The sequence below is a fragment of the Zonotrichia leucophrys genome, chromosome 2 (genome assembly GCF_028769735.1).
Source record: "Zonotrichia leucophrys gambelii isolate GWCS_2022_RI chromosome 2, RI_Zleu_2.0, whole genome shotgun sequence".
Classification (NCBI taxonomy): Eukaryota; Metazoa; Chordata; class Aves; order Passeriformes; family Passerellidae; genus Zonotrichia; species Zonotrichia leucophrys.
The window spans coordinates 134,649,752-134,667,566 of record NC_088171.1 but is presented as its reverse complement, the minus strand read 5'-3'; the positions used below and the strand labels follow the sequence as shown (position 1 = coordinate 134,667,566).

General features: G+C 34.4%; 1 protein-coding gene across 1 annotated transcript in view; it reads right to left on the bottom strand.

Moving 5' to 3' along the window:
* The window catches only part of MMP16 (matrix metallopeptidase 16), a 167,680-nt gene that overhangs the window by 20,459 nt on the left and 129,406 nt on the right, over positions 1–17,815 (bottom strand). The window contains exon 7 of the mRNA XM_064706549.1: positions 403–541. Within this exon, the coding sequence (XP_064562619.1) occupies positions 403–541 (139 nt within the window). The remainder of the gene's footprint in view (positions 1–402; positions 542–17,815) is intronic.

Genomic DNA, 17,815 nt, shown 5'->3' with positions numbered 1-17,815 from the left:
TAAGAAATTCATATGTTAAAAGGAAGAGCAAAGAGAACTACACAAAAATTAATAATGGAAATGTGTTCATTGTGTCTTCCTAAAACACATTTTAAAAATTATTTCATAACAGATCACTTCATTTCTATGTCTTATATTTATACTTTCAAATTTTGATTGAATATGTAAGAAAAAAGGACCAAATATTTTGATATCATAAATTAATGTAATTAATTATGTAATTATGTAATCATAAATTAAAATGTAATTGCCAAACAAGAAAATGCTAACTTATATACTCATCATTTAGCTACCAATTTGCAATAAGATTTACAAATCATTAGTAAAAATAAACAAGATGTGTTTCAAGAAAACATCACACTCAAAAGTGTTACACAAAATCTTATTTTTGTTCTTTCTTACCTTTAAAGAAGACAAAGTTCCCCTCACTGTTTTCATAAACTGCATCAATGCTGGGAGGCAGTCCCCTCCAGAAGTAGGTAATCTGCATGGGGTATCCATCCATGACCCTGTTGTTCCTGACTCGCCAAAACCACTGATCCTGGAAACCAAACATAAACTTCTTACTACATTTATATGTGTTCAGCTGCTGTCTTGAAAACACTGAACAGCCTATCAGAGCATTTTTAGAGCAGACCTTTTGCTGAGTAGATAAGCACATTGTGTTTGCATTTGTCTCACATTACAAATGTTTCAGAACTGGTTTTTGCTGAGGTGGGGATAAGCCACACACGTGAACCGGGTGTTGGGAGCATACACTCCTAGGCAGAACGTACAGTGTGTTGTATGAGATGATGTAACTCTATCAACTTCATTCTTATAAGGGGCTCAATTTAGAATTTTTGGTCTGACTGTGAGACTGTAAGCTGAACCATATGCTTATGTGAATGCCCAAAATGGGACTATATACAGACTTTGAAGACTAATTAATTTTGCAGGTCATTTTTTTGCAGTGGCTGCTAACAATGAAAGGTTGATAGATATATATGTGTAACATTACTACATCAGTCCAGTAGGAACTATGCTTTGATGACAATTTTACTTTACAAAAGTTTAACAGTCTTTCCAAGTGACATTGAATAGAATGGTTAATATTACAGCCATATATATATATATATATATATATAATAGGTGCTAAATCCAGCTAATCCAATACACGGCACATTAAATGGGTATCAATAAAGATATTATCACTGTACAGCTTCAGAACTGTTTCATTTAAAGTTGAAGGATGGGGTAAGTATTTAACTTACACACATTTGAACATTTTCCAGCATTATTATTATGTAAAACAACCCCCTTTAACAATAAAGGAAGTGATGTTCTGCCAGAATCTGTCTCAGTTTACATGGCAGTTCTTCCTCTGTGTAATGAACTCAGATTTCACAGTGCATCAAAACCTGTAAAATTATAAAGTCAACAAATATCTTCTAGATGATGGGTTATGTTTCAGACTTAGTGATTTTTGGAGTATGCCTGCATTATAACAAGACCAATAAAATTATATTTTGCAGATTTGGTATTGGGTTGTATGTCAAACTGTGTTTCATACTTCATATTACTGACTTGCAGTATAATAGAATATTTTTATCTATTATTTGTTCCAATTCCTTAGCAAACCAATAATTTTTCCTGCTCTACTATTAAAATCCTAACAATAATACAATTATGGCAAAACTGGAATGTTTGTTTCATTCTGCATATCCCCATGAATTTGTTTTTAAATCTGTTTATATGTATACATAGATGTATATGGGTCATTGCCTTTAATGCTGAAATATTCCATTCTGGAGCATAATTGTGAATATAACATGCAGTGTTCTCTCTGCTGCTGATGGAATATTAAAGACTTCTTATTTTCCTCATCTATTTTCAGCATATGTACCTGTCCTTGCAATAACCATGGACAATGGGGTATAGCTCATCAGTAAGGATCCTACAGGTTTCCACAAAACTAACATTTTGAAAATTTATAGTTTTAGCATTTTTATGGTCTTACTTAAACAGACAGAGGCTGGCATGTGATTTGTCAATAGATATAATTTCAGGGAATCAGCAAATGGAAATGTCTGACTTCAGAACTGAAGGTTTGGACCATTTATAAGACTGAGGAATGTAGGTGTTGGCAGAGGCTGATAGAATAATTTGTTTATGTAAATTTAATTTTCCTGGGTGACTTTCCTATGAACATGCTGGACTCAATGGTTTTAGACTGACAGAATTCAAACTCTGGAATTCAAGAAATGCAGCATGCAGCTGTAAACATGCCAAGGATCCTTCTGAAGTATCAGATGAGATAGGCTCTGCTTATAGAAAGAATGCATCATTTCGGCACATATATGTAAACATATTAGTTTATCTTAAACAAAGTTATATTTACCAGCAATTTTATCATCTGCGTTTTGATAAACATGCACATTTACTGAAAGTATTTTTCACAAGGGTTTAGCTATTATTGAAATTCAAAAGAGGCGTTGTCCAAGTCAAAGCATATTCACTCTAATAAAGCTCTTTCACACTTTAAGCAAATAGCTTGAAACAGTTTCTCCGGCAAAACACTTCTCAGTGTATTTGTTTATGTTGAATAAACACAGTTTTTCTCTTTTGAGAAATGGTGTTTGTTGAGAATCCCTTTGCCCTTCCCACTGTGTTGTTTAAATATGCTTTTTATTATTTTGTTTCCCCAAAACACATTAACTACAGCAAACAGGTTGAACATGACTTGTCACGCACACTCCAGTGCAAAGCCTGACAAATGCATACATTGATTGCATAGATTTTATTGTCTTTCCTTGCAGGCTAGCAAATGCCTCTTTGTTGGCATCTGTAGATACCCAATTGCTTCAAAAATATGGATCACTCCTGTGCAGCTGAGATCTGGCATAATAATGGATCATTAAATATTATGACTATAGACATACCAAATAAATTAAGCTTGGGCAATTATTCCCAGTTCAAAAAACAAAGATGATACAAACAAAAATCAACACTTAATTAAGATAGAGCAATATATCTAAAACACAGAAAATGGTCATTGAGTGAGAAGAGACTGTAAGATGTTTCAGAAACAGTATGATGGATAAAGAGTAACAGTCAAATGAAGAAGCAGTAGCAGTCACTCAAAATGAAAGTTTTGACATTTTATTTAGAAGATGGGATATTTTTGAGAAAAAAGGAAAATAAAGCTTTTTAGAGAAAACAAACTAAACAAAGGTTATGCATAAATCATTCTGCACTGTCAGTAAATGTTTCATGTATTTTTTTTTCTGGGCATTTAAAGGGGCTAAAATATAGCATATCATGTATGATCATAGCATATAGCTCCCTCATAAAACCACTTCTTTATTAGCTCAGAGAATTTTAAATGGAAGAGAGTATTAGAGAAAAAAATCTGGCCTGTAACGCATAAATTCCATAGTTTGCTACTAGATACAGTCTCCTCCCAGTCTTAGAATATACCTTTTTAGTGATGATTGTGTTAAATTGTTCATAATATTTCATTCTATGAGTGTTTAAATACTTACTCCTATGAATAATGAATTTCTATTTCAGTATTTATTATCAAGTTAAATGTATTTCAGATTCCTTAAGGGACACAACTGATGTGTATGAGAATTAAAAAAAAATCTCCAGGTATTTTGGTTTATCCATAATATACAAACTAGTAGAGCCTTTAGTGCAAAATTAATGGACCTTTCTTGTCTAGAGAACCTCATTTTCTCTTATGTCACTGGACCAACAACCATTGTCAATGTTAAAACATTAATTTGCTACAAAATGTCTAGAGCTCTGACATTTATTTTATACCTAATGAACTCTATCTACGATTCTGTAATGACATGTGACACTCTCACTCAAGGTCGAATGATACCCAGTAAAAAAAGAAAGACTTCCCTTTGTGATAGACATTCTAAAAAACCTAAAACAAGCTAGAAAGAAGGAAAAAAATCAGAAATCTTTGAACTGGTGCCTTTTTTAACTACTTGGAAATAAAGGCAGGTAAAGATTTAAGGCAGACAGAGAGGTGCAAAACAAGGCCAAAATGCTACTGTAAGTTATATTATTTTGACTATGATTACAAAAATGTGTGTGAACCTCCAGTAATATTTGAAATATCCTTGCACTATACAGCAAAAATCTCTGTGAATTTCTCCCTGACTTGATGTCTAAGTGTATATATATGGTGCTGTTAAGAGTATTCCTCTAATAGGATAGAGTGAGATGCAAAATTTAATAGCTACAGATGATGGGGAAAGAAGTTTTACTATTTCTAGATTCCACAGGATAACTGTTTGGCCTATTTAATTTGAAAAAAGAAAAAGCCAAATAAGCATAATACTTCTGCCCTAAATAAATGTCAATCAAATCAAATACTAAATTACAACCAATACTGTAGCTTAATATTATTGATAAAATAAATCAAGGTATCATACTGGGTCTTGTGTTCTCCCACAAGCATACTCTGAACATGTGCAAAAGCAAGCCTCTGTCAAAGGAAGTTTAAACATACGCAGGAGCTAAGCAAAACAGCAGCAACAGACTGACACATTCAGACAAATGAGCATCCTTCTACTTTTTTCATCTAAGTATTGCAGAAAAAAAAAAAAAAAGAAAAGAAAATAACCAGTGGTAAATACCATATTAAGATATGTTACAACTTTAAATTCTTCTTTTAGAGAAAAGGAAGAAGAGTTCTGGTTCTATACAGAGAAGCTGACCAAAGGACAAAACCTGTTTCAAGACTGTGAATAAGGACACAATAAAGTTCCCCTACTATAGACCTTTACAGGATATTAGGAAACTGAAGTTGCAAAATGAAAGGTATAGTTACTGTATCTAAACCAAAATAAATTTGGAATATCCTTTTAAAAGTCTTGATCTAATCTCAAAAGGTACTTTTCCACATCTACTTTATCAGGCTGTGAATTTCAACAGGGAATCTCAATGTTGGTAATAACAGCCCTGTGGCATGTGGAATTAAAGCCTTTTTACTTTCTCATTTGGGGAATTCCAAATAAATATTTCTTTAGTAACATCCATTTTCAACATTCTGAATTTTGATTCTATAGCATTTAAGCCAAAGGAAATTACTGCACAAATTGGGGGGGAAAATTTTTTTGAGCAACTTTCTGGGAAAAAAAATTTAACAGATCAGAAAATACAAGATACAGTTCAGAGGATTTAAGGGCAGGAAAATTATCAGCACAATTCACCTATAAGAAGGCTTCTGAATGTATTTTTCTTTTCTGTTTTGCTTTTTTTCTCAATATAGAATTCACAATGAAATTTATAGACTAGGATTACTTCAGTTCCTACTTAATCCCATAGTAGAAAACAATTGGCTCTATTGAGACCAGAATCAGACATTAAATAGATGCTACCAATCTATCTCATTGTAGGAAACAATTAACTAAATGGACTATTTATACACACACAGCTCAGCTCATTATGAAGCTGGTTCACATTAAGAACAAACAAAGCTCCTTTAAAACTGCAAAGGACTTTTATCCATTCATTAACAGATGGATGTACAATGCATCACTTATTTGAACTCATAGAAACATTTCATCTTTTCTAATGTGTTTGGGACAATAGCATGTTTACTCAATTAGAACAGGGTGTAAAGGTTGTCTGAGAGCCATGGTGAGAAGTCAGAGCATTAAACACCACTCAGAAAAATATCAGCACTTCCTATGTCAAGATCCTGAACCTCCTGCTGATATCCTCACTGGAAATGAGACCAAATCATTGGATTCAAAACAAAGATATGCAAAGACATCACCAATTACGTGTTCTGTTTCTTCCCTACTTTCTCAAGCAAGGAATTTACTTCTTTGATGCCCGTTATTAAAAAAATTATATAAATAGCAAATGTTTACTGTTGGTATCTAATCAGACACTGGATAACTCCTGTAGACAAATTAAAACTATTGTTTGTTATGAACTTAACTCTTTTCCTTAACAACATTTTATGGCTAACTAACACCATGAACAAAACTATTAACTACTGTGACTCGGCATAGGAGCAAGTGAAAAATAAGCAAATGTTTCCCATTGTTGAATATGGGAAGTGCTAAACTGAGATTGGTTTAAAGTATCTGTCTTCAGCTAAGCTGAGGTTCACTGGTGTAAATACATTTTCAGGAGATAATAGTATGTAGCGATTCTATGTATGAAATCTTTGCTAAGGGGCATGCTAAGCGTTTTTTCCTAGTATCTTTTCTTATTTCCTCTTCTGTATTACTGACACAATAAAGTGATGTCAAGTAATTTATTCAGGGTCCAAAATGGCCTTATGTCAAAACCTGTCTTCTTGGTATCTTACTCTGAGTCCTAACTATTGGCCTGAATAGTCTCTTTCACTCATTTGAGATATGTGAAAACTGCTTTTCATTGTTTATGCTGAAATCTACAGATATGCTTTAAAAAAAAATAAAGAAAAAAAAAGAAAAAAAAACTTATAAGAGCTAAAGCAACACAGAAATTAGACTTCAAAGATCAGGGAAAATATGAAAATAATTCATTTTATTTTTCAGAAAAAAAGGGTTACGGCATTTCTTATGCACTCTGACTCTCTTCACAGAAGAAACCTCTAGTTCTCCTCCCTAATTTGTAAACAGCTGTACAGATCTCCTTCATGGACCACATATACAACGAAATTGCAGTGTGCAGTCTTGCTTACCTGAAATCTGGTTTATGCACCACCAGAACAACAGGATGTAGCAAGAGGAACTGTGACTGAAGCTGGAGCAAAAATACCTCCTTCACTCTCAACATCATCTTGTGAAGTACAGTTGATTAGCCAAAACACTGGCAGTCCTTCTGAAACCTATCCTGAATTTTTGTAGCAATTTCAATAAGCTGCAGTCAAGTATTCCCACTTCTACTCCTGCACAGTGATAGATCCAGGATGCAGAGTTACTCCTCCTTCATTTTGTCTCTAATTTTCCTTGTTTTAACTCTTACTCTAAGGTGTACTTTGGTCATTTTTTCAGGGTGCCAGTGCCCAAGCACTGGCAGAGGGAGCAGCAGCGCTGACCTGTGCTGGAATTCTGCAGGGAATGCCTGAGCTCTTCAGCCAATCTCCTGCCTCTGTGGTAATACATTTAAGAAAGGGCAAAAGCATTGCTCCCCATTCAGAGGTCTTTTTCATATTCAAAACCGTTTCATGATCAGTAGCAGATCTGAGAAATTTTTCATTTTATTCCCAATATATAAATACTGAACATTTGAAGACAAGAATTCTGGGGTCTTCATACTTTGAAGATCACCCATTCGTTTTTAAACTAGATTCTGCAAATCACTCCTTTGTGCTATATTTTTTCTATTTGAAAGACAACATTCATTGCTCGTCTACTTAAAGCAGAGTTATTTTGTCTAACGTCATAAACATAGGAAGAAGATAAAACTATTAATTTTCTTAGAACTGTAGAATCATAGGAATATTAAAGTTGGAAAAGATCTCTAAGATCTAAAGTCATCTAAGTCCAGCCTTTGACTGAATACCATCATGGTTACCAAAACCTGCCTTTAATGTATTTGTGATACTTATTTTGGTTGTTGTATGTTGCATGTTCCCTAAATATCATGTGTATTACAAGACAAATATGTAAAAAGTACACAATATTGTGAACTTACCCTACCTCTTCCTAAACAATATATAACAAAATATTCAGCCAAGTACCACGTGCAATTTGGTCATTTGCTGTGCAGAAAATTATTTTGGACATCTACTTGGTTGACTATTAGTGTATTCAAACGCTTTACATGATTCCCTGAATACTGAATGTATAAGACATACAAAGAAAAGCATTTCTTAAAAATAGACCCTAGGCTTAAAAAAAAAAAATGCTCAAAGGCCAATATTTATATTTTTTTTTAATAAACAGTCTTGGTATTATCCAGAGTGAACTGACTGAGAAAGTATCTCTTTCAATGAAAGTAGTGAATGTAGCCTACTTGCAGAGGCATCCAGAGCCATGGCTGTAGTTCTTATTTGGAAAATATCTTGACTGAAATCCTGGCCCTTCCTGTCACTGTTCTTGTCAGTGCAGAAAATAACTGTAGTAACTAACTTACTTTTTATCTATGTTATAAAAGTCATATGATTGCTGTTGCCCAGTCCAATTTCTAGCGCAGTTGAAAACTCTTTATAAAAAAAATATATTTTCGACATTTCTAATTAACAAATTTATTACTTTATATAGAAAAAAAATTAATTCTAAAATAAACATCTCTTAAAACTGCTCTTAGTATTTGGTGTTCTATGGAAGTAAATAATTTAAAAATCCTCTGATGTAAGTTTTTTTAATGTTTAATTTTTTAATACTCTATTCTCATTTTTTGTATTTGTTTTAATTAGTAAATTATTTTATGATTATAGCTCTTATTTTAATTATTTCAGTATTATTCAAATATTTTTAATAATTTCTTCACTATGAAATTGTATGCGAACTTTTTATCTATTTTTTGATGCAGATCCATCTGTCCTCTATTTTTCCTGTGCAGACAGCACCAAAGGCATTTTAGCATTTCTTTCCTTTGTATACATTAACCTTTCAAAAACATCCTGAAGTAATCAAAAGCTGTAAGTGTTTAGAAAACACTTTCAGCTCAAGGAAAATCTGTTCTGCAGAATCCATACAAAACATGCTGTGGAGTTTTTGGCTAATACCAGTGGCCGCGTAACACTAGATCTCACATTGTACATGAAACTCAGCAAATTTGAGACCTCTAACAACACCATGGGTTGATTTGGGCCTTCTATGGGTGGTTAACATGTACTATATCTCCATCATATATTTTCAAAGACAACTTGGCTCCTCCTGGAAAATCTTTGTCATGAGAACTTGTCCACTGTATGTCTTCAGATTAAAAGTATGACAGTAATAGACCTTGTACTATGATGGAGCTGGAGATGATTTTGCTTTTTCTGATCTGTCCCACAATATATACATAAATGGTGACAACTCTGGTAATTAATGTTTTATCTTTACCAACTGAACATGCCATTAAAAAAAAAATAACAACAACAACAAAACAAAAATGAAAACAAAACCAAAACCCCAAACAATATCTATTTGGATGGGTTTCTGTATTCCTAACTGAATCGAGCATTTTAATTCATTCTGATTTTCCCAAATAACTAAACTGACTGAGACACTACAAAATGTTCCCATTGCCACATGGTTATGATCCAATATGAAGAAACAAATAGACAGACATAAAAGAAGCAAAATAAAGACCGTAAAGACATCAAATCTAGGCTTGCAGCCAGGAATCTCTAGAATATTCAAATTCCCCTTAATGCTCTGTAGGTATCAGCACAAGGCCACGAAGTACTGCACAAAACCTTTCATCCACACAATGAATATTAGGCCTTTACAGAGCAATTAAGTGTTTATTTCCTCAGTAGTGATTGCACTTTGAGACTACAGAACCATGTGTAAATGTTCTTGAACCCAGATCTGTTGCCCTTTCCCACAGGGAGTTAACATAAAAGCAATGAGTTCCATGAATTCATGGAGCAGTGGTGTGTTCTGCACCATGGAAAGATAAGAAACTTGGACATTTTTATTACTAAAAAAATTACCAATTTTCTTGGTTAGAATCTGTAAATATTCTAACAAAGATGATCCAAATGTAAAAAAAAAAATCACAATTTCACAAATACATGCATCTGTCTATGTCATATGATAAAAACAAGGGATCTTTGATATATTATCTTTAAAACCAGGCAGATATATAGGAGGGAATAAACAATGACAAGGGGTGAAAATGTAGTTGCATTATGATATGAGGTGAAGATATGTGCTTTGTTGTAGCTATCCTTCTCTTTTTATAAATAATACTGGAAAACAAACACCAATTTGGAATGTAGATTGGCTTCTTGGAGGCCTGCATTTATATAGGTTATGTCAACACACGATCGTGGTTCTTCGAAATATCATGGGACATGTAATGATTATCATTTGAATGAGTCAAATCTCCTTGTGCATTGACCAACACCTACTTATTGATATTTCTCTTCCAATAACACATTCTACTTTTGATGCACTCTTTGGGGAAACTAGATAACCCATTATTTTCTATAACTCTTTGATAGCTTAAGTCTGAAAAACATATGAGCCTCTAATCTATTTGAAAGCTCAGTAACACTAATTGTACAACTCTCTCCATGAGCCAAATAATCTTTGATATTAAACGTCATACTCTTCAGTTTTCTTCTATCATTTTGCAACCTCTTTTACCATTTCATTAAAAAAAGATCAATAACTGTGGACTACATTTTCTCTTTAATGAAACTGTCAAAAAGATTTCAAAATGTGAAATTTTCTAGGAATAGAGAGAGTATGAGCATAACAGTATTTTCAAGATTCTTTTCCCTATCACAGAACAGTATTTCCTATCACAAAACTATATTGCCTTACCAACAATAGCACAGAAACAGAAATTTCCTTCCTGAAGAAGAAGTGTACCACCTAGGATCCATTAGAAAATTTAAGATTTTTTTTCCAGAGTTGTTCATAGTTTATTTTTGCTATTCATCCTGGTCCATGAAAAGAGAATAAAGAATAGTGGGGTTTGTGTGCATACATTTATTCTGTAACTTCACATATAAACCTGGGAAAATCATTCAGGACAGACTTATCTTTCTTCAAACAATACTGACCATCCCCTGCAATGAAATCAGAATAATTTGGGGTTTTTTTCCTACTTCTTACTCCATCACTTACAATATGATGCTTCACTGTCTGCTAGAGGTGAGCAGATTATTTTAAAAACTATAACAAATATGTCTGAGTCATCAGGCTCTCTGAAATGACTCAAGTACTCTCTGATAAACCAAAAGGTCACATTAGAGCAAATTCAACTATCTTTCTTAATTTTTACCTACAAAATATATGAGCAGGGAATGGAGGCCATGATAAACAAAAGTTACAGATAAAACAAGAGAGGGTATGACCTTTTTCACCAAAAATTTCCAGAGACAGGCAGCAAAAACACTGACAAAATTCAAATGGAGAAATTATGAAAAAGCCAAAACCATAAATACTTATTTCTAGTTTCATTAATCCAGATAGATATTCGTGGCAAAGCATGAAGATTAAAAAACTCCAAATAGAATAGAAAAGGATTCACCTGGTAAAAAATAACGTGCATCTGCATGAATAAGATTGTGACTTTTGATCTATGGTGTATCTATGAGATCACTTAGCATAGTTTTCAGCTAAAGGAAGCTTCTAAATCTGTTTTCATGTCAAAATAAAATAGGAGTCATTATTATTCATTCTTGTTGGCCAAAAGCTTTTGAGGATGAGGCAGTGACAAACTATGTCTACCAGGATTATCCAAAATCAACCAAGTCTATCATTGATATTGTAGGACCAGAGAAATTAGTACTCCAAACATTTTTTTTCTACATGTAAAGAAAGATTTAATTTCCTTTAAACACTGACCTTTTTACTAGAAAGAATTGTTATTACTATTTATCACTATATCACTTGTATTTTCATATTTCTGTCACATCCATAAATTCATATTCATATGCAGATATATTTATTTCCATATGGAAATGTATGTCCCAGTCCATGGCAGGGAAGTTGGAATAGATGATCTTTGAAGATTCCTTCCAACCAAAACCATTCTGATTCTATGATTCTATAACTAATAATAGGAAAATATTTACAAGGAAGTAAGAGGAAAAAAATAAAACATTTAATGAATAAATGAAACATGCAGTAAAAATACAACACGTGAAATCATCTGTGTCACTAACCCTTATATTGACACTTATTATGTCTCTGGAGATCTAAAATAATCATGTCCCTCCCTTGAATCTTCACAATTCATGAAATCAAATTTCATGGTTTTGTACATATAAGCCATTCAATGTGCTCCTACGTGCAGATTGTGTATGTGCTCATGCTACCACTTACCCTGTCTCTCTGCCTTCTCCACACTGCACATTGCATGAAATCTCTGAGGAAACCAGCAGAATTTAAGAGTGCATGATGAGTCATGTCAGAACAACAGGTGAAAGCAAGAGGGAGTAATTAAAATATTTCCTCCTGTTTGCAGTAGTTTAGGACAGTTCATTCATAAACAAGATACTGAAGCTGTTCTAACCAGGATGAGGTTCTCAAGATGATATCTCACTCTTTAATACACTGTTTGAAGGGAAATCAAAGAGGACCTCCACTACTCACACTACTCATTTCAGGGTCATGCCACCTCTGTCTACATATGCAGGCCTATAACAAGTAGACACTGAAGGTGCCCCTGAGCAGAGCAGAGTGGGACAATTCCCTCCCTTGCCTGGCTGGTGATGCTGTGCCTGATGCACTCCAGAACAGGGCTGGCCCTCCTGGCTGCCAGGGCACTGCTGACTGAGATTCAGCTTTCCATCAACCAGGACCCCCCAAGACTCTTTCCACAGCAGTCTCTCCAGTATCTTGTTCTGAAATCTGTCTGTACATCCCAATTTGCCCTGTCCCAGGTGCAGAATCCAGCCCTTTCCCTTGCTGAACTTTATATGGTTGGTGATTGCCCAACCCTCTAATTTGTTGACATATCTGCAGGGCTTCTCAGTCCTCAATGCAGTTATCAGCTCTTCGTAATACAGTATCATTGGCAAACTTAGCATCCCTTCAAGTTCTGCATCCAAGTCGTTTGTGAAAGTGTAGAAGAGAACTGGCCTTAAGATGTAGTCATGTGAACCCCACTAGTGACTGACTACCAGCCTGATGTAATCCCATTTACTACAGTCTCTTTTTATTGTCCCCCACATTTCTGGGCAGTTTCAGCCCCAAGGGTTCTCACTAGCTCTCAGTTTGTCAAGTTTTGGCATGCCATCCCACTATTTATCACTGTCCATTGCTTATCACTGGTTTTGTCCCTTTTCCCTTTCCAAAGTAGTTTAAAGCTGTCAATGGGCCCTGGTAGCTGCTGTGCTAAGGTCCTTTCTCTCCTTTGAGAAATGTGCTCCTTGTCCTGCAGGTGAGTGCATGAGGGTTATTTTGTGTTCAAGCCTCTGCAAGATAAGAGGCTGATACCTGCTTTTTGTTCTCATTTAAATGCTTGTTCTCTGATATTGTGCTGGCAACAACAACAACAAAAAATCTGGGTACCAAATCCAACTCCAAAAAGTATGGGGCAAGGCTAAGTAAATGTTCTCCCTTGTGGACATGGTAGGGTTAGAAAAATGACTGTAGAAGATCCCACACTAATCACTGGGTGAACAGTGATAATTTCTAGAGTGTCTCAGCTTTGAGGCTGACAGCAATGGCCAATTAGCAAAACAGGCGTTTAAGAGAGATACACCCAGAAAACCACAGCCAACAATAACACCTGTCATGACAAAACAAATATTAAAATTATAGATATTATCTTGTCTCTTCTCACTGCCTCTGCCACTCAGATACAGGAATTAGATCTTGTAGAAAGTGAAGGAATTTTTTATGTAATGTCATAAACAACTTTTGTGAATATGTAATGTCATAAACCACTTTTGATTACAGATAAGCTGGGAATGTACAATTTCAAGCAGCAAATAACTGTGGCTATTATAATGGGCTGGCCAAAAATCGCTCCAACACAAAATTAAAGGCACATTGTGATAAGACTGAGAAGAAACTCTGGTGCAGTCTTACAGAGAATGGGAAAGGATTGAACTCTGCCATTATTAAGTATAACCTTTGACCTAGTACAGCCTATTCTCCTTGGTAAAGATATTTTCATTAGACAAATATGTCAAATAATGAATTAAAATGGTGCAATTTTGATTTATTGACTGGAAATGTAGCATAATCAAATTTGATTTTGCATGCAATTTTTTTTTTAATTTCATACACTTGGTATTACAAGCTTATCTGTTGCTTCTTTTGTGATATTCCCTAATATATATTACTCATAATAGACAGTCCCTCATTATACCAAAGGTAATTAAAACCAAGTGAAATTACCAGTGTGTTATAGTCACTGGAGTTTTTTACCATTACTTTCAAGTGGGCCAAGATTTTGACCAATAGGCAAGGAAATCAACACTTGAAATATATATTCAAACTATAGCTTATAAAAAAGAAGGAAATGCAGCATTTAAGTAAACATGTTATAAATTTTCAATACTTTTCAACAGATTGTCAAGAGTGTGAATAGTGTTTCACTAAGTTGTTGAAAAAGTAAATATAGGTGTGCTTTACATTATTTAAGACCTCAGCTGTGTAGTAGTGCAGTATTTTGCACAGGAAATGGCTCATTCAGAGGAACAAATGAGATTAGTTTATCTGCATTTAAAACCCTGCCAAATTTTTACAATGTGGACCTTCAACCCCTTGAAAGGGACTAAAAAAAAAAGAATCAAAGAAATTATAAATTTCCAAATACTGGTAGAATAGAAAGCTTTGGATGTAAATGAAGATTAAGAAAATATAGGCAAATAATACCACTGCTTGAAAAAGTTTAAATTACAAGCCATTCAAATTGTTTTCCAAAACATTTACATAAATTAGTTGAAAGGCCACAATTTTATACAAGAAGAAATTTTAATTGAGCCTTGTGCTTGAAGTGTTTCTGCAATTACTCCCTTTGGTTCAATTAAGATGTAGCCTCAATTAAAATGTATTGTTAAAATTACAAGATAACACTTGGTGGTGGCACAAAATTGAAGATATGCCTCCATGTAATTTTAGATTATTCCTTGCTGCGAGTTTATGTAATTATTTTTTGTCAATAATGTTTTTTTCTATTCTCTTGCCAATATTTTTAATCAGTACACCCAAACACTAAGCCTCTGAAAAAAGGTAGCTTCTACAAAACTAAATACCTTTTACACACTAGAATTCAGTTAAAACTTTTGATTATTTATGTTTAGTGTGTTAAAATAACAAGTAAAAATATAATAGGGTCATAGGATTCCTTGACTTTAGGAAACAAATATTGTAACTATGAGAAGGAAAACAGGCAGGATTACATCCTTCCACTTTATTTGACATCATTAGTTCTTTCTCAAGTGTGAATGTCCATTAAGGGCATTTATTTTCCTCACTGAGATTTTCTGCCTATTTCTGGCTTATGCACAAGAAATAAATTTACCAAATTAGTCTTTTCACATGCATTTGCTTATCTGTATTTTTAATGCCTTCCTCTTATTTGTTTTATGCAGAACCATAATTGTTCAGTATTCCTTACATTTGGTGGTATGTAAAACTTGATTGAAAACACAATTTTTAATGATCAAGTAGATTTTAGAACAAACTTGTCATATGGGCAGGAAAAAAGGAACTGTTATGTTCAACAACTAACAAAACTAGCATTTCTAAATGCACAAGTAACACCATATAAGCACACTATCATTTGTTGGAGGATTATTTTTTTTGGAGAGAGAAAATTAGCAATTCTATTTTTTTATTCAACTTACAAGTACTTTCCTAAGAATACATAAAAGTTTGACCCACTCTATCCTTTTGCATAAAGCAATACCAGAGAGCCTCAGATTGCCCCAGTTCCACTCTACTTTAAAAAATGCTTCTAAAGAATGAGTAATTTTTTGAATTGTGGCCAATGGTTTGCCAAATATTTGCTAAATATTTAGTATTACATTTCCAGTATTTATTAGATTAACACTAAATCAGAAATCAGAATTTGTTTAGATTCACATTTAACTGCCCAGAATTTTTACATATTATCCGAAGCCTGCAACTCCTTTGTATAATAATTCCCACAATTCCCTCCAGTATTCGTGTTAAACTCAGACTGCCCAACTCTTGAAAACCCTTGAAGAGCCTGAATTGCTCCTTTTTATCTGTGAGGAGGCTCTGGGTTAGCGAGTGCACCTTGTGGGTATTAATGGCTCATCATGAGATGGGGAGAGTCTCAAAGAGACAGGACCAAGTCAGCCTCTGAATAAAGTATTCTAGCTCAGAGCCTGACCCTAGGAAAGAGGATGATTTGCTCTGAAAGCTGACCCAGGGGAGGGAGGCAGCAGAGCATCTGTCTCACACAGACAGAAAGGGTGGACGTTCCTTCCCCTGCACTTCTCTTGTTCGTGTTGTGAGCAGGTGACACACATCCCAGTCTCCTCTGCCTGGTCTGTTTCTCTGAGCTGGAATGAAAAAGTCACAAAACAGTCTCCTGACCAAATCTCACTAGCTATAGCCCCTGACAGCCATATTCCAAAGGAGATGGAACAAATGCTACTGGGAAATAAATGGGTGAAACAGTCAAATTTCAGCACACTAACAGAATCACAGAAAGGCTGAGGTTGGAAAGGACCTATAGGGGTTTTAGGAGAGTATGTAGAAATACTTGAAACTTTCTTTGGAGTTAAGTGGGAAAAATAAGTGACAGAAACATTTTGGGAGGCTACGATATTTTAGTGCATATTTCTGCTCATATTTCTGTTGCTACAAAAAGTCGCAGAAGGGACAATTATTTTCCCCCATGTTTAATTTGAAATTAAACAAATCATCTGTCTTGCTTTTCTTTCAGGGAAAATAAAATTCAGAATATTAGCTTTTACGTTTAAGGCAATTCTTCAGCATAGCTGTTAAATCTAGCTCATCTTCCTCAACTGTATTGCAATGTAAACTTGTAGTATGGAGGTAGTCAAGCAACAGGTACAATTGTGCCATGCAAAAAGTTGTATGAGAAGAAATAAAAATATATTTTGCATGTGAGGGTTTATTTGGGTCAAGATGGTGTGAGCAATTACAAATTAACAAGATGGTAATTGCCACCATTAGATGAAACACTGGTGTGGTGCACTTTCATGGGGTCCACAGTCAAAGACAGAAGTGTCCAAGAGATAGCTACCCTTCTGAAAAATCTAAACCACAAGGATTGTACAACTGTTTGGCCTCAGAGGACAAACTGTATCTAATTAAAAGCAAAGCACATATGATGGACATGAGAGGAACTCAGTACCATCTGCTCTACTACTGATTAAATCCTTTTACACCACACTGTTTGCCAATGAAAACATAGCCTTTTGGAAAAAAAACAGTACTCCCTCTCTTGACAAATCTAAAGCCCTGTGGAAGATACTGACTCATACATCCTGGTGAGGTTATACTTCTTAATGGGCTACTACATGACTAATGGGAATTTTACTAGGCAGATAGTACAGACTATTAATCAGTTCAAATTGCTTGCAAGTTTCAATATGATATATATCAATTATATTGATATTTTTGTAAATAAAGCCCTAAAAATAGAGTTAGGATTTTTTTAGAACTTTCTATACACAAAATTTGCATTTATATATACAGACATGCATGTAGGTGCTAGATAATAAGTATTCCTATGACTAGGCTGCCGTCTTTCAAATTGTTTAATAAAGTTCAAGACAACTTTTTAAAAAGAGAGATGGTAGAAGGATTTTAAACAGAACTATTCTGCTAAAATTATCACCCAGGTGATTACATTCTTGTCTAAATTGCTCTGCAGCTGGATGGAATATACTACCCACTTTCCACACTGTAAGGAACAGATTGTACTTCCCATTTTAAGGCTGTGAAATGTGTTAGCTAGAAACCTTTCCGAGCTTTGAAGCAGATTGAAAGGCTGAGGTAACATTTGGAGAATATTTTTACATCTGTCAGTGAAAGTATTCAATTATCAAAAACAGACAAGCTATAACTTTTTAGCATCCCAGCATGTCCCTGCTTGTGTCCTCGTGACATCCTACAATTTGGTTTTGTCTCATAAAACAACCATGCTGTACATTTCCAGTTAGCTTGCTATATTATAATACATTGAAATCCCCACTGAGTTTTTGCTGCTTTTCTCTTCATTTCAACATATAAACTGAATTACC